General features: G+C 36.0%; 1 protein-coding gene across 2 annotated transcripts in view; it reads right to left on the reverse strand.

Moving 5' to 3' along the window:
• The window catches only part of MAP3K5 (mitogen-activated protein kinase kinase kinase 5), a 194,524-nt gene that overhangs the window by 86,855 nt on the left and 88,573 nt on the right, over positions 1-19,096 (reverse strand). For both annotated transcript variants that reach the window (XM_045865609.2, XM_064598140.1), the window contains 3 exons: positions 9,094-9,206; positions 2,893-3,052; positions 385-538 (listed from right to left, as the gene is read on the reverse strand). In XM_045865609.2, coding sequence (XP_045721565.1) covers positions 385-538; positions 2,893-3,052; positions 9,094-9,206 — 427 coding nt within the window. The remainder of the gene's footprint in view (positions 1-384; positions 539-2,892; positions 3,053-9,093; positions 9,207-19,096) is intronic.

Raw genomic sequence — 19,096 nt, forward strand, 5'->3', positions numbered from 1 at the left:
GTAATGAGCAGTGGAGATCGAATAACAATCCAGGTGCATAACAACACTTTTCACCACAATAATGGTGCCAACATTGATGTCAATGTTAGCCAAACTGTAGTAGGAATTAACAGCAACCTTATGTCTGGTTTTAAGCGATGTGTTGACTAACTGAGGCTAAGCAAGAGACAATCTTTTCTTGGAAAGCACACTTTACAACTTATTGAAAGAAATCACCAAATGCCACGGCAAAAACATAAAAATGTATCCCACTTCCCTGATTTTGAGAAGCTATTTTTAAAAAGTAACACTAGTCCTGTTAGAATCATGGTGCAAAAATGTTCTTTAAATAAAAGAAACAAACTAGAAGTGCACCTAAAGTTAAGCTAAATTAAGAGTACTCACTGGAAACCTAACTACGGTAACATCGGTCTTTGTGGCCTCAACCAGGAAATCCATCCAGAAGTCCACGAGCTCCTGTTTGGCCACAGGCTGCTCGGTAGTCAGTTTCACAAAATGCTTATATATCAAAATTGTCTCTACAATTGACTTGAGGTACCTAAAAATGAAAAGACAGAAAACACATAACGGGCAAGTTTAAATATCACATTAATATTTATGTATTCAGATTCACCAAACATTATTCATTATTTGTTACATGTCATGTACACATTATCTCATTCCAATCTTACAGAAATTCAATAAAGTGGGCTTTTTTAAAAAAGATTTATTTATTTGAGAGAGAGGGAGGGAGAGGGAGAGAGAGAGAGAGCATGAGTGGGAGGGGCAGAGGGAGAGGGAGACAGAACCTCATGCAGACTGCACGCTGAGTGCAGAGCTGGATGTCGGGCTCGATCTCAGGACCCTGAGATCACAACTTGAGCTGAAACCAAGAGTCGGCTGCTTAACTGAAACTGCGCCACCCAGGCACCCCAATAAATTAGGCTGTTTTATCCCCATTTTAAAGATGAGTCAACTGAGGCATAGAGAGCTTAAATTGCTCAAACTGGATGATACATCTTCTGCCAACATGCCTTTTAAAATAATGCCTATCTTCTTCAAGGGAGTGGTTAATGCACTTGTTTTAAAATATGCTTCCTTGAGAAAGCTTTTCTAAATAGACCCTTCATAAGAGATTATTATTTTGCTTCGAAGCAACTTAGCTTATATATTATACAAATATCCTCCAACCTAAGAAGACAGATGGTGCCTCAAAGGAAAAAGCTAGGAAAAAATGAGAAGCAAGATAATTATACGAGATAATGGGTAGGCAAGCACTTGTGAACTATAAACATGGAAATTAACAGTAAGTGAATGGAAACTTAAGGCATGGTTTTGCAGTTGTCATTACTATTGCATAAAATAATGTTTTTCTCTGTTGTCAACAGAAGCTGGGACACCCCAAACCAGAACTCTTTGGACCTGTGCTTCAGTCCCCTTCTGTCCCGTCACAATGATCATTGTAAAGAAATGACATATTAGGCTGCCTGTAACACGTGCATTGATTGGTTCATTTATTTCATTCCTTGCCGAACACCTACCGTAGACATCCCACTGAGAGCACAGCTTTGTCCCTATGTAGCACACAGCGCTGATGAGACAGAAATGTAAAAGCTACAAATCACAGCGACCTACGTCTCAATGGGGCTACAACTACGCAGAGGTGTGACTAATGAAAGTCAGTCACTCTGAGTAGGAATATGATTTAAAAATGACAGAAACACGAAAGCAGGTTTCATGAGATGAACTAATCACACACGCGCGTCTATCTGGATGCAGGGAAGGGTTTTAGGTCGGGGTCTGGTTTGTGGGCAGACGTGATTTAGGAGTGTCCCCAGGTGAAGAAGCGTGCCAGAAGAGGCCTGGGCAGCGTGTGCCGAGACACGAGCGTTGCTGGCCCGTTCCGTGTGACTAGAGAGCCACGGAACTGGGGGTGTGTGACATGATCCGAGGCTGGAGTGCCTAAAGACAAACATTGTTCACCAAGCCAAGCAGGTGGACTTTATCCCCTATGCTGTGAAGAGCCATTAAACTCCACCCATGTAAGGATTTCGGTGGCGGGGAAGGGTCGGCCATGAATTTTAGAAATTTTAGAAAGATCACTATGGGTGTGACACTGGGGTGGGTTTGGTAATGAGAAGACCTGAATGTGATGAAAGCCTTTGGGGAGCCATGGGGATTTACCGTGGGAAGCATCTCCTCAAGTGGTTCCTCTGATGAAAACAAGTCAGTGGCCCAGGGTCTGAGCCAATCTGAGCCTTTCTTGGTATCATGGTAAATCTTTTAAAGCCTTTACAGCTAGTAATCATTACCTGTGATGCATAATAAAATCAGCATTGTTTTCCAAAATAGTCCTAAATGCTTTCATCTCTTCAATTACCACATGCATAAAGATGAGACTTGGGGGGACTCCAAGAACAATTTGAAATTAGAAAAATGCACACATACAAGAAACATTCAAAGGTATGAATAAGCCATAAGCATAAAGAAGTGAAAATCAAGCACGAGAATCCCCAAACTGAGACTGGATCATAAAGAGAACAAAGGGTGTATGTTTGGGGCAGAAACATGGGAGGCTGACATGGAAATCTGTGAATCTACCAATTTGATGTGCAGGTGTCAGATCTGGCTTCCTGTGGGTACCACTGGCCAACTTGGGCTAGCGGGTTGCTCAGCGTCATGAAAAGGCTAAGCCAAAGGCAAGCAGACATCACCTTGCCTCCAAAGTCATCAAAACCTATATTCAACACATTTTATTTATGAATATCAGTTTTTTCTCTAAATTCTGCATTTTATTCTATAAGCAAATAAAATCATCGAATCGTCAGTTCAACAAATACAACAATTTGGAAATAAGTGATAAGAGTTGTTTATTAAAAGTACTTGTTCAAACACAAAAGACTTTACTATTACCATGCCGGTGTCTTCAGTTTAAAAAGCTTTTCAGATGCTTGGATGACTCTCATGTGGTCATTGGCCAGGACACTGGCGCCCAGAAAAAATCCAACTTCCCAGTAGCTCTGGAGTTTTTCTAAGTTTCCCTTTTTACCAAGGAGGCTACTCAGCTTCACTCCTGGAAGATCATCAGCAAGTACAGTGTTACAAACACACAGCACCCAGGCAGAGCAGACTTTTTATTAAAAACAAAATTGAGGGCGCCTGGGTGGCTCAGTTGGTTAAGCGACTGCTTTCGGCTCAGGTCATGATCCTGGAGTCCCTGGATCGAGTCCTGCATCGGGCTCCCTGCTCGGCGGGGAGCCTGCTTCTCCCTCTGACCCTCCCCCCTCTCATGTGCTCTATCTCTCTCATTCTCTCTGTCTCAAATAAATAAATAAAATCTTAAAAAAAAAAAAATTGAGTTTTCATTCCTCCTTTCAGATTCCAATAGCTTTAAGTTTCAATTATAAAAGGGGCTTACATTCATTGTGGGGAAAAAAAAGTCCCTTTAATTTGAAGACCCAAAGATAACTGCCACTGTCACTTTGATGCGTATCATTCCAGAATTTTAATGTATGCTTGCACTGCATGTGCATAAATCGAAAGGTGATAATATTTTGTTACGTAACCACCTTGCTTCCCTTATAATATCATGGTTCTTTAGTTACTTGAAAGGGAAATATGCTACACTATCAGTTGCAGTATAAAAGTATACAGTATATATATTCTGCAAGAGTAAAATGCTACAATAATTAATGATAATTTTATATGCAAAAACAATTATATACTTATAAAGTTAAAGAAATAAGGGAACTGACAGACAGCACTGTCTAGATTACTGTTGCTTTGTAACAAGACTTGAAAGTCAGGTAATTTAAATCCTCCAACTTCTTCTTCCCACATTGTTTTGATTCTTCCTGGTGTTTTTCATTTCATTATAAATTTTTGTCTCTACTCTGCCTGGTGTTATTTTTGCATTTGTAATCCTTTGTTTGCTTAAAGAGAATATATCCTTGTAGAATTGTTAAGTGCCACTAGCATTCACAACAGTAAAGTATCAGGAAAATTATCTGAGATTTGAGAACAAGGTAAAAAGGTGGGACATGTCATCTCAGTATCTCACAAGGGCATCAGGCCACACTTGAGGACAGTCTAGGGAAAGTGTAGCAAGTTCATCTCACTGTTTACTATTCATTAAAGATCTCAGACTTAGAGAAGTTTACTTGTTAACTTGCATGTTTTTGTAGTAGAGATGCAAATAATTTCTGTCTAGTAAAACAGATAATCCCTAAGATTTATGACCTAATGGGACTGAAATAGTTTTTTTTTTTCAATCAAACTCAGAATTGTCATCCTAACATTTCTTTGTTAAATTATCTATGTATACCCTAGCTTCTAAAATGCACTTTGAACTAGACATATCCTCTTATTGTTTTCCATATTAATGGAGTTAAGGAAAATTTTTTAAAAAAGATTTATGTTATTTATTTTTTAGAGAGAGAGAGAGAATCCCAAGCAGACTCCCAGCTAAGTGTGGAGCTCAACACGGGGCTCGATCTCACAATCCTGAGATCACTACCTGAGCCGAAATCAAGAGTCAGACACTCAACTGACTGAGCCACCCAGGTGCCCCTAAAAATCTTTTCCAAGTATTCTATTTTATATTTCCTGAGAATTATGAATTTTGGGGGAAAATTATACTTCAACAAAACAAAATAATCTTTAAAAACTTTATGCTACTTTTTATGACATAACACTTCAGCCCTGAGTATTTCAAGAAAAAGTCCCCATTTGGGAGCCCTTCACATTTTGTCATAAGTTAGAAAGAGAATGGCTTTGCTCCCTGATAATTTCATAAGATGAAAAAAATTACACCCAGGTATGCAACAACGTCCATGATCTCCTATCTGAGTATAATAACAAATTCAACGGATACAAAGGAAAGAAGAAAGTGCAGAGGGAAAATGAGATACTAAAAATGGGTGTTTCTACTAACTTCATTTGAAAAGGAGCTCTTTTTATTGTGTCATGCTTGCAGAACAATGAACCAAGGATTGATCTAGCAGCAAATCATGTCAAACATTTAAACAGGGACTATGAAAATGTGTAATTATAAAATTACAATAAATTTTAAAATAAAATTTCAGGTTTATTCTTGTATGCCAGAAGTTCATATTATGAGGGTGACATTTAGCTTTGACCTTGGCATGAATGGGTCACGTGTTCATGTTGTTTGACTTATTTTTATAGTCACCGTGATTCCTATTAGCTGGACATAAGATCTTAAAATTTGGGCTAAACATTTTTGGCGAGACTGTTTTACAGGAGATGCTGCTTGCTCCATGCTCATCGCATGAAGAGGCACCATTGGGCCAACTCACTATTAGGGTTGCTGGTTGGATCACTGAGAGCCAAATCGCTGGAGGGCATACATAGAATGGACTGTATAGGCATATTTGTCCTTTGTGACTAACAATCAATCTGTGAGGGAGCTTTGGTATCAGGTAAATATGGTTGAATGAAATTTAAAAAAATAAACATTTTCATTTAATGATTTAACTTTTAATTGATGATCCTTGCCAAAATCATTATTTCAACATCACTATCATTGTCATTCTTACCATTCTCTCTACTTCGTTAACTAGAATTCTTTTGAAGAGTACATTTTCTTTCAGAATAATACATTAAGAAGAGCTTCTATCTCATCAACTAGATGAGCTATAATATCTCTTAAAAAAGAAGGGAAGGTACCTAATTTCTTCCCTATAATTTCCAAGTATCTGAGAAATTGGTCACCTCCATACAGAACAAATGAGCTGTTCTGTGGTTGGTGATGGATTTTGTTTTTGTTTTGATTTCCTTTTTAGAATTATCTTTATAGAATCATGGACTTTCATATTCAGTAATACAGATTTCATTTTTATTGCTCCCTGAAAATGAGATTCAAATAGTGGTTTGTCTCAATTCCAAGCATAATGTTCTTTTATTACATCATCATTATTGTTGGGGACCCAAACCTATAATTCTGACTCTCTCCCATAAAATGTCTCATAGTTGAAAAAGTCCGCAGAAGATGGGAAAATCATCTTTTATTTGGCTAACATCTGAATATTAATTTTAAGTCTTGTGAAGCTGAAAATAGGAAGAACATGTAAGATGTGGTTCTGTGTTTTCAAATCCTAGTTCTAAATAGTCTAAATATCAATGCTTATTCAAAAACTGGGAAAGTGAAACACAGATCATGAAACAGTTAGTCTTAACCTCAGACACACACACAACTAGAATTGAGAGCCTTTGGACAGTAGGTGAGAAGAATTAAGAATCGGGTCTTACCTTAGAGATCTTAAACTTAAGATGATATGTTTATGGTTATGTTTTGGTATCTTAATTTTTAATTGCTTACCTTTTATAAATACATCAAAATTTCAAATGCACCTGAAGAAGGGATTTTATTTAAAAAAAAAAAAAAAAAACTCTGATTACTAAAGGGAGCTCAGTAATTCAGGCTAATTTGTACATTTGCAGGGGACCAAGAGAATGAATAGAAGAAGATATAAATTACTGAGAAATTTGATTAGAGCATTTAAAAAATGCTTTTTAAAAGTATATCTTTAAAATATGCAAAATGTGTTATTTATTAATCTTATTTTTATTACATACTATTAATATTATATTAGACAATTTATTTAATCTGTTTTTCCTCGAAAATCCTTTTAATTCTATTTTACCATAAAAAAATTAACTTTAGGTCAGCCTATGATGATAAGTATAATTTATTATTGAGTAGAATCTAAAGTAGTGAGTTTTAATTGCATTTTAGTTATAAAGGACATACAATTTGGAGTGTATGTCACGGTATTTTAGAAACCTAAAATTTGAATTAAAAATTCATTGTCAAGTCACATTTTAAGTCTGTGTATGTTTTAGGGGTGCCTGGGTGGCTCAGTCGTTAAGCGTCTGCCTTCGGCTAGGGTCATTATCCTGGGGTCTTGGGATCGAGCCCCTCATCGGGCTCCCTGTTCCGCGGGAAGCCCGCTTCTCCCTCTCCCACTCCCCCTGCTTGTGTTCCCTCTCTTGCTGTCTCTCTCTCTGTCAAAAAAATAAATAAATAAAATAAAATAAAATAAAAAAGGGTCTATCTGTCTGTTTATGTTTTGCACTTTCCAATATTTAAAATTCAACTTCATATGTTTCCAATTGCTTGCTTAACATATATTATGAATGAGTTCTTCTTGGAAAAAAAATTAAGGTATGTTTTCTTTACAAAGTTATATTAATCAGTTCCTCAAACCTCAGAGTGCTGACCATTCTTCTTTTCCCTCAGCTTTATTATAATATACATCTGACATATTGTGTAAGTTTAAGGTGTAAAACATGTTTCTTTGATCCACTTACATATTGCAAAATGGTTACCACCAGGTGTTAGCTAATACTTCCATCACATCACATAATTATCATTTCTTTTTTGCAATGAGGTCTACTCTCTTAGCAGAGTGCTGATCATTTTAACATATATTTAACTTAAAGTGAGAATTTAGAGTAGGTACATTTTCAAGCCACTATGCTAATGCTCTATCAACACATGCAGATCAGTGTCAATTCCTGTAATGATCTGGAGGCCTTAATAAAACTTCACCTTAAGTTCAAGAACATAGCAGTACAAATTATTTTTAGATCGCTAGTACTTAAAGAGTTTTGGCTAGTGTAGAGTTTGAAAATCAACCTTAGATACAAAATTTTTTTATAATCACAATTCCTGAGTACAAATTGCCATTTTTCTCTGATTTCATTTACCAACTGAAAAAAATAATTTCAAATAAAGCTTTGTGCATTGAATACCAGTGCAATCCAGCAGCAACAAGTATTTTATCATTCTTTTAGTCTGGGCCCTTTCACAAATTATTTAGATTTATTTTTAGTCATTTGAGACACAGAGATACAGAGAGAGAGAGAGAACATGAGCAGGGGGAGAGGAAGAGGGAGAAGGAGAAGCAGGCTCCCCACTGAGCCAGGAGCCCGGCGTGGGGCTCAATCCCAGGACCCTGAGATCATGACCTGAACTGAAGGCAGATGCTTAACAACTGAGCCACCCAGACGCCCTTCAAAAATTATTTAATACTCAAACTTTGCTGTCAAGGATTTCCCAGAACATTACACATGGCTATTTTATAACCCCTTCCCAAATGATGTAAAAAAAAAAAGTCTAGGACTCATTTTTCTTCAAGGAAAATTAAACAGAAACAGTCTCCAGTTAAAAATCTTAAAGGAAAAGGTTCTTCTACAATTTATAGATTCACTAAGATCAATTTTTTTTTCTCTATGAAAAATATGGCATAATATTTCTAGGTCTGTAGTAATGACTTCTACAAGAGTTGGAAAGATTCCCTGAAAGAGAATGGTTAGAAACTGAGAGAGAGCAAAATCTCACTACCATAGACAGTTTTCCAGTATGCAAAACTTTAAAAAATATTATTAAAGGCAGAAGCAAAAAAAAAAAAAAATCAACACAAAATTTATTCACTAAGATGCGGTAAATCTTCACATTCCAAAGAAGGGTGAGCAGATGAGACAATGTCCACAGATAAAAGGGACAAAAGCACATTCTATCAATGGCTACAATTCAGAGATGGTCTCTAAGGAGACTAGTCACTGCCAAGACTGCCATCTGCTTGATCTGCTGTTCTTGGGGGGCTTTGGGAGGCTTCACCTCCAATACCACTGAAATCACAGTGCTTGAAGGTGTGTAAGAGAATCAGAAATAGAAAATATCAGAGGTCTTTTCTCCGTCTTCTCCTACTTCTTCTTCTTCTTCTCCTTCTTCTTTCCACCTCCTCCTCTAAATCTAAAATAGGAAATGTTCCTGATGTTCCAAACACTACCTTATTTGGGAGTTGGGGCTGAATGCAGAGCCCTGTTTTCAATATTAATTTGTGCTGTAACAATAAATATTAACCAGGATGTTTTTAGAAACAGGCAAAATACACTAAAAACCAAATGACATCCCAATATCAGGATTCTGAACAATAGTATGAAACACTAAACAAGGAGATACAGTAATAGAAAATCTATAGAAATAGTAACAAAAAGCAAAGGGTCTATCTGTCGATGATTCTTTTTCTTTGTACCAAGTTGGGTCCAGTTTCTTGATTTCCATGTAAAATATCAAGCTGTAATTACCAACTTTCCGGAGCTCAAAGGAAGATTCAAACTGATGCCCAGCCGCCAGGAGAAGGACCGCGTAATTAATTCCTGACTGTAGTGATGGCTCAGATTCAAATGCCTTTTTGAACCTATTAAAAAAAAACAAATGTACAAGTTTACTTCCCCAATCGTGAAACTCTGGGTGTGCAATAGCTTCTGTTTGCATAACTCCAAAGCCTGAGCAAGCAAAAATATTCCACTGGCCTTCACCCCAGAATGTAGTGTGCTGTGCTATTAGAATTTAATGCTTAAGTAACGGCCTCTCCTTGCCCTCGACCCCACTGCATTCCCCTGCTTAGCTTACCTGTATCATAGTAGCCTCTGTCTTCTAAAAAAATCCTCTTTTCAACAATCTACCAGAAATGTGACAGAGTGTGTGTGTGTATACACACGTGTAAGCAGTGGTAATTAAAAAATAAGAACCCTGTACCTGTTTTTACACGTGGTTTTTAAAAAGCCTTAAAAATACACAAAGCAATGAGGGTACCATCCAGGTAACACACTGAGACAATGAGTTTCATAAGTGTGATGCGGAAATGAAATAAAGAATGCCAATTGCACTAAGAAATTAAGAAAAACAGAGATTGTGCCTGTGCATACTAATTTTGGCTCAAAGAGAATAAGAACCCTTTTCTGAATATGCATGAAACTAAGTATCAACCTTTGAAAAACACTTGGACATTTGAAAAAACTTCAGTGTTTGCACATCCACTGTATTTTCAAGGTAATACTTCTTAGATTCTGTCCAAGGATTTCCTCACATATGTCATTTAACAGGCAACAATATTCAGTATTATTACATTTGGGATCACGAAGAAAAAAAATAAACACCCTGGTGACCATTAGAAATTGCTTGAGACAAACATTAAAAATGAAGTCTTTATTTTAAAAAGTCAAATTAAGGAAAATTTAAGAACTACATACTGAATGAATGACCATTTGATGATACAAAAAAAAAAAGGTTATATAGAAAAAAATACATTACAATTCCGAGATAAAGGCATTCCCACTTAAATCATTAACTGTTAAAATAAAAGAGAGGAAGAGCAAAAGTGGTGGCAGGCATACCAGTGTGCATTACAGTATACTCTTGGCTTTTATACATGCTTGAAATTTTCCATAACTTAAAATGATAAGTTAAACTTCAAAAGGAAAGAAAAAGTACATTTTTCTGGATATTAAGGATATCATGTGCCCTTTTTAAAGGTCTTAATTTTTATTTATGCACAATAGTCACTTCTAATGCACGATAGTCAAATTTTTTTTTTAAAGATTTATTCATTTATTTGAGAGAGAGAGAGCATGTGCGCATGTGTGAGTGGGGAGAGGGGCAGAGGGAGAGAATCTCAAGCAGACTCTGTGCTGAGCACAGAGCCTGATGCAGCGCTTGATCCCACTACCCATGAGATCATGACATGAGTCAAAACCAAGAGTCAGACGCTTAACCCACTGAGCCACCCAGGCACCCCGGGTCTTATTTTTTAAATAGAACAAGTATCTCTGAATGGAAACAAAAATCAAGTAAGTATTAATCTTAACTAGTTGGCTCAAATAATTATGGAGATGGAGGAAGAATAGAAAATTTCCAAGTGCATCACTGTTGATGATCAAAAAGCATTTTTACCTCTCCAGAAGTATAGGTGTTTCCCAATTCTAAGATGGAAAAAACATGCTCCCAGACTGCTGATATTTAAAACTAGTCATATAAAGGAAAGACATGATTTTTAAATCTTAGACTCATGTAAGTCTCAAAGGTTTTTGTGTTTGTTCAGACGCAAGTAGAAGGTCCCACTAAAAAGAGTATAGAAGAAGAAAGAAGTTGTATACTTTCTTTTCTACCAATTCATATCAAGATATGCAATATTTTCAACAAATAAATTCTTTCATTTCTCCTGAAACCAAAGAACATGGAATTTCTCTTAAAGATATTAAAGGAAAAATGCAAAAAGCAAGACATGCCCAAATTAATCAATAAAAATTGACTAAGGACTTCCTATGTGCCAAAACCAACCAAAATGAAAAGTTTGGCTTACGTCTATTTTTATGTTCCCATAAACAATATATATTTTTATGTTTTTAACCAAAATATGAATGCCAATAAAATTAATAATTTATATTTTTCTAGTATTCATAGCACTCCATGACAATGACTTCAGTATTGAGGAGAAAGTCTTAACATCTTCTGGATTCCCCTGGCGATTAAGATAACATGTAGGTATGTTACAAGAGAAATAAAATCCTGTCATATATTATTAATATACCACTCATAGGAATTAAGAATTCTCACACACTGTCAGCATAAATTAGTACAGTATTTCTTGGTTGAAATTTGCCAATATATGTCAAAATTGTAAAATTTTAAAAAATTATGCATATCTGTTGACACAATTACACATCTATGAATTATACTAAGGAAAAGCTCAAATATGTAATCAAAAATTCAGTTACAAGGATATTTGTTATAAGTTGAAAAAAGTACTCTAAATTTCCAACATTATAAAATGTGATAGGGAATAAAATGTATTCCAAATGTTTGAAAGCTATATAACCATTTAAGTTCTAGAAGAATATTCAATGCTGAGGGGAAAACTTTAGCTTCGAAGTAGATATAGCAGTCTATTTAGAAGCCATCACTTCTGCTATAACAACTATGCGGAAAAAGGATACATAATCGAAAACATGTTTTTATAGACATTGGAGATCTACAGAAGCAACAATTAAAAACATCATTGAAATAAAGCTTCAGAGAGGGAAGTGCCCTTCCAAGATGAGCTGAATTGCTTTGTCTTCTATAGGGGCATTTGCTCATTCTGACCACAAGATGAGGGTTGGGCTTGGCATAGGCAGAGAAACTTCCTCTCTGAAACTCTACCGGGGAAAAGAGAAACTAGTGGATTTCCTGATAGTTGCATGGGTTGGCATGATGGAATGAAACCTGGAGGAGCCTCAAACATGTAGCCAGTTTTCTCCACAGGACATTTGTTGAATAGTGGGTTGTATAGGAGGCTGGGAGATAAGTTAGGGCTGGGATGGCAAAGTGAAATCTCCTCAAGTCTGGCAGGACTTAGCAAGCAGAGCCTGCAACAAATATATGACAATCTCCTCAAAAAAATTACCAAATTTTAGAGCTGTATGATGTGAAAGAACAAAGAGTTAAACTCAAAACTTCAAAGAGCAGATATGAAATTGCCCACAGTACTTAGGGATAAGTAGATAGAGACCTGCTTGGCTCTTAATCAAAAGCTGAGACAAAATCAAGATAGACTGGGTCAGCTAAAACTGAAACCCAGACCAACTCAACTCAATAGCATTTTGCTATAAAGATTTATTTATTTATTTGAGGGGGGGAGAGGGGCAGAGGGTAAGGGAGAAAGAATCTTTTTTTTTTTTTTAAAGATTTTATTTATTCATTTGAGAGAGAGAGAGGGACAGAGAGAGCACACAAGCAGGGGGAGAGGCAGAGGGAGAGGGAGAGGGAGAAGCAGACTCCCTGCTGAGCCAGATGGGAGCTGGATGTGGGGCTCCAGCCCAGTACCCAGAGATCATGACCTGAGTCGAAGGCAGACGCTTAACCATCTGAGCCACCCAGGCACCCCAAGGGAGAAAGAATCTTAAACAGACTCCACGCTGAGTGTGGAACCCCATGTGGGCTCAATCTAAGGACCCTGAGATCACGACCTGAGCCAAAACCAAGACTCAGATGCTCAACTAACTGGCCTACCCAGGCGCCCCAACTCAATTGCATTTTTTGAAGTAATCAGCTTCTTATCCTATCCGGCTAACAAAGGAAAATCAGAACTTTCTGAGAGAGAAAATAAACCATCTTCAGTCTTGAAAATTCTTAAATACAAAATGAATGGGATACAATAACTATGAGACATGCAAAAAGCCAAAAAAATGTGACCAATAAACAAAAGAGCAAAAATAGACAAGAGCAGCTGACTCAGAGATAATTCAGATGTTGGAGTTTATAAACAAGGAGTTTAAACTAATTATTACAAATATGATAAAAATCAAGAAAAAGATGGACAAAAGGGATAAAAAGATAAACAATTTCATTAGGGGGTTGGAATCTTAAAAAGAAGAATCAAAAAGAATCTTTGTATGGGTTTAATAGCAGACCACACAGAACAAAAGACAGATGTGGTGAAATGAACAGGTCAATACAAAGTATCTAAATGGAAGCAGAGAGAGAGAGAAAAAAAAGGGAGACAACACAACAAAGCATGAGACATATGGGACATAGTTAAACTGTCTAACATATGTATTATTGTAACTCCAGAAAGAAGAGAGAGAGAATACAGAACACAAGAAATATTTGAAGACATAATGGCCAAAAATATTCCCAAACTGTTGAAAACATTAACCCACAGATTCAAGAAGCTCAGCAACTTCAAGTTAGGAGAAAATGAAATAATCACAGTCTAAATGCTGAAACCAAAGACACATAAAAATCTTAAAATCAGCCAGAATGAAAAAGATACATCACCTATAAAGGAACAATAAAATTGATAGCTGACTTAGCAATACAAACTATGGAAGCCAAAAGATAATGCAATGACATAAGAACTGTTGAATATTTAAACTCCCCTAGGTTTCTTTCCTTGTTCAGGCGGTGGTAAGACACAAATTTAAGGTAGACAATAAAAGTCAAGGATGTAGATGGCAATCTCTAGGGAACTACTAAACTAATAATAGAAAAAGTTTTAGTAATAGGCCTAATAGAGGATAAAATATAATACTAAATTAATAGAAAATAAGGGGGGAATGGAAGACTAAAAGATAAAAGAACAATGAAACAAATAGAAAATAAATAGCAAGATGGTAAACATAACTGCAAATACCAGTTATCACAATAAATATAAGTGACCCAAACACTACAAATAAAAGAGATTTGTCAAGTTAGACTGAACAACAGGGAAGGAAGGAAGGAAGGAAGGAAGGAAGGAAGGAAGGAAGGAAGGAAGAAGCAATTTCAATTATATACATTTAAGAGACACACTTTAAATATAAGGACACAGTTAAGTTGAAAATAAAATGATGCAAGACGTATCACTCAAATATTAACCCAAAGAAGTCTGTTGTGATTATATATTAATATCAGACAAAACTGATTTTACAGCAAAAGTTATTACAAGACATAGGAGGGACATTTCATAATGATCAAAGGGTAAATTCAAAGAAAAATTTATAATCCTAAACATACCTATTAATATGGCTTCAAAACATATAAAAGCAAAAATTGACAGAACTAAAAATTAGACAAATTTAGATTATAGCTGGAGATTTTAAAACACTTTTCAGTGATGATCAAACAAGCAGACAAAAAATATCAATGAGGATATGGAAGATCTGAATAATAAGATTAACCAAGTTAATCTAACTGACTTATGTGGAACACTACACCCAACAACAGCGCACCATATCCTGGGCCATAAGGTACTTATCAACAAATTTCAAAGAACTGAAATAATGCAGAGTGTGTTCTCTTGCCACAACAGAATTAAACTAGAGAACAAAAAAGGAAGATATGTTTGGACATTGGGCAACCTACTTCTGAATAACCCAGGGGTCAGAGAAGTCACGCTGAAAATGAAAAGATATTTGAGCTGAACAATATTGAAAGTTCAATATATCAAAATTTCTGGGATGCAGAATAATTTATACCTTTAAATGCATATGTTGGGAAAAGAGCAAGGTTGAAAAATCAATGCTGTAAGCTCCCATCTAGAAAAATTACAGCATATTATTCCTAAAGGAGAAGGAAAGATACAATAAAGGAAAGAGCAGAAGTTAATGAAATAAAAAGTGCAATAAAGAAAATTGGCAGTGCCAAAAGTTGGTTCTATGAGAAGATTAACAAAATGATAAACTCCAAGGCAAATTGCTCATCAGACGAGAGAGAGAGAATATAAATTACTGTTATGCTACACTATCAGGAGGACGATTAATATAGGTCCTGTTAGCATTAAAAAGAAAGTAAAAGGAGGGGTGCCAGGCTAGCTTAATTGGGAGAGCATGTGACTTGATCTCGGGGTTGTGAGTTCAAGCCCCACATTGGGTACAGAGATTACTTAAAAATAAAACATATTTTTTAAATGTTTTAAATATTTATTTTATTTTATTTTATTTTTCTAAAGATTTTATTTATTCATTTGAGACACAGAGATAGAGAGAGAGTGCATGAACGGGGGGGAGGGAGAGGGAGAAGCAGGCTCCCTGCTGAGCCAGGAGCCCGATGCGGGGCTCGATCCCAGGACCCTGGGATCATGACCTGAGCCGAAGGCAGATGCTGAACCATCTGAGCCACCCAGGTGCCCTGATATTTATTTTATTTTTAAGATTTATTTATTTATTTCAGAGAGAGAGAGAGAGAATGAGCAAGCATGAGCGGTGGGGAGGGGCAGAAGGAGAAGCAGACTCCTTGCTCAGCAGGGAGCTCGATATAAGGCTCAATCCTGGGACCCTGGGATCATGACCTGAGCCGAAGGTAGATGCTTAACTGACTGAGCCATCCAAGTGCCCCCCCCCCAAAATCTTTAAAAGTAAAAGGATATTCAGAATAACTTTATGCCAATAAATATGGCAACTTAGGTAAAACGGAAAATTTTCTTGAAACATGGTAACGATTTAAGAAAAAAAATGGAAACTCTGTATAATTCTATATCTATTACAGAATTTACAACAATCTCAAATTACTTTTTATTCTATTATCTATCTCCCCCAATAGAGTGCAAGCTCCATGAGAGCAAGGACCTTGTCAGTCTTGCTGGCCACTGAATCTCCAATGCCTGGATCATCAGGATGTCTGGGATGTTGCAGGTGAATATGAAATACTTGCTGAATGAAGAAAGTCTGCATCCACTTCTTACCAAGAACCAAGCTGAGACAAGTGATAAAGACAGTGGTTCACAGGAGACTCAAATAATCTATTCAGGGTGCATGAGTGGCTCAATCCATTGAGCAGCTGTCTTCGGTTCAGGTGGTAATCCCAGGGTCCTGGGATCAAGCCCCGGGTCGGGCTCCCTGCTCAGCAGAGAGTCTGCTTCTCCCTCTCTCTCTGCCTGCCTCTCTGCCTACTTGTCCTCTCTCTCTATCTCTCTGTCAAATAAATAAATAAATAAATAAATAAATAAATAAATAAATAAATAAATAAATAATAAATCTTTAAAAAAAAAGAATCTATTCACTTTCTTCAGCAGTCTAAACCCTGACTTTGATAGAAACCATATGACCAGAAAGCTACACCCTTAGACCACATTGAATTAGTGTACTGCATATCACCTTCACCACATTACAATTTAAAGTCGTTGAAATTCATTATTTAATAAAAATATCAAGGATATTGTTTATATAGCTTTCACTGTTGTCTATAGAGCATCTTATATGAGAAATTCCTTTAATTTATGGCTAGGGAGTGCACAGTTTCTTCCGAAGAAGTAGCATATGATTCTTTTTTCATGCTCTACTAAAATGCCTATTGGCTTGGAGGTCAGTTATACCAAGCACATTGATCCTTATTATGGGCATATTTGTATTCCCTTGTTCCTTGATGCTAATTTTCCAAACATCTTTTATCATTTCATTGGTTTTTTTTAAGACTCAAACTTGATAAATTATTGTTAAAATACAGATGCTAAAATAATGTTAAAATATAGATGTTAACATATAGATGTTAAAAGAATGAAAGCATCCATTTTAGCTGAAGGTGATGTATCATTCATTTTAGGGTAAATGTGTCATGGTATCAAACAACTGCAAATCCCAGTAGCTAGCAATGCCTGTTAATGCCACATTTCTATGTTGGTTGGCTCAGCTCTGCTCCACATTGTTTTCCTTCTGGGACCCAGCCTGAAGGAGCAGTTTTTTCCAGTAAATGACCAAGGAAAAATACACACAGCACAACCACAACATGGCTTTTAAAGCTTCTGCTGATAATGAGCATCAACCAAGACATACACCCAAACCTGGTGTCGTGGGTGGGATAGATCAGCTTTCCTATGAACAGGGATAGCATATTTCTAACAATAGTATAACGTAGCACAGATGACATTCTCCACCCAAGAAAACTGTGATTAATACCAAATAGAAACAATACCAAACAGACACACCAGTATTAGCTGCCTCTCATTACTGAGCACCTACTAGGTACAAAGCATTGCATTAGACACTTCAAGCATAATATTTCTAATTCTGACAATTCTTTAAGGCAGAGAGGATTCTCTCAAGATTACTGATCAGGACACTAAAGACTGGACATATTAAGTCATGCACATTAGAAGTGGTAGAGTAGGAATTTGACCCAATTCTGCTCAATTCCAAAGCTGAGCCCTCTTCTCAGTATCACCCTGCCTATCCTTTGGTGTATGTTCAAAAAAAATTTTTTTAAGCCCTTTTTCATGACTTTCTGGTTTTTTGTTTTGTTTTTGGTTTTTTTAGTAAAAGGGAGTTGGGTGAAACAGGAAAAATTATGAGAAATAAAAGCAGGAGGAACTGCCTTTATATCAAGGATAAAGTTTATATTCTATATACAACAGAAAGAGGTATTGATATATTCTTGGAAAGAATGGTGTTTGTCACAAAATATATTTGATTGATCTTATTAGAGACTAATATTTTTAAAAGACTGATATGGCAATACTGCTGAACATGCCCATAAAAATGTCCCAAAGAAGTTTTATGTTGTTGAAAACTTCACCATTTAACTAGCAAGAGGATAAATGAATGTGAACATTAGTCCTTACATAAAGAAATCTATAAACTGATTATTAGTGTAAAACTATCTATAAAGATAAAGAAATAAAATGGCTAGAGGTGAGTAAGCTAAATTAAAGATGACTTCATGAAATAAAGAAATCTTAAGGATGAAACCAGATATTCACATCTTAAGAGGATTCTAGTGACTACATTTGAGTAGCTGTATGAAGTTATGTCCACTACTGTTGATTTTTTCCTATTTTAGTACTAAATGTTTACTGGAAAAAAGTAAGTACTTTATTCTTCAATTTATTATTACATTGCAAAGATGCAAACTTCTTAGTCGAGCTTCCAAAGCAATAGACTTTTGTTCAAGACTGCCTTATTATTAGCAACTGTATTTGTCACCTGATTGCAAACTAGCTCTAAAAGAGGCAAGTACTTGATTATGAGGTGAGTGATGAAGTCTTTATAACAAAGACAGTTCATTTTTTGCATCTGCACTGAGATGTTCAACAAAGTCAAGAATAAAGGAAATATTCCTGAGTTGATTATTTCTAGCTAAAGAGCATTTACTTTCTATCAAAGAAGAAACTGAGCTCAAGTCAAGTTCTCTCTACTTAGCTGTCATTTTTCCTGCTTTGTGATATAACAGCTGTGATTCTTTCTGGGAGACATAAAAGTAATTAAATTAGAATTTCATGGTGCTTCGCATCTCTAGGGATATTTCTTAAATTATCACTCATAAAAAAACGCACACACAAAGCAGGACAGTATAAGAAGAAAACTAGTGCCAAATCACTCTGTTAATTTGGTTTGTAGATGGGGGGAAAACCCTTTCTTCATTTCAAACTACTTATTTGTATATGATCCTTATTATAACAGAAAAGTCAGGAAGAAAATAAAATAACCCCAAATTCTAACTATCTTCTTCCAGTCCTTTTCCTCTTCATTGACTTTTTTTTTTCCAAATAAAGAGAATCATGTTATTTTTATAATCTGTTTTTAAATTTTGATTGGATAGCATGACGCATGTTACTATCAAAAATTTTTTTTTTAAACCACCAGTTTCTTCTGGGTATATACCCAAAAGAACTGAAAGCAGGAAATGCAGATATTTGTACACCAATGTTCATAGCAGCATTATTCACAATGGCCCAAAAGGTGAAAACAAGACAGAGGTCCATCAACGGATGAATGGATAAATAGAATATGGTGTATACATAAGATAGAGTATTACTCAGCCTTAAAAAAGAAAATTTTGACACATGTTACAACATGG

The sequence above is a fragment of the Mirounga angustirostris genome, unplaced genomic scaffold, assembly GCF_029215605.1.
Source record: "Mirounga angustirostris isolate CCGP_5_RB_7025 unplaced genomic scaffold, mMirAng1.0.hap1 SCAF_8, whole genome shotgun sequence".
NCBI lineage: Eukaryota > Metazoa > Chordata > Mammalia > Carnivora > Phocidae > Mirounga > Mirounga angustirostris.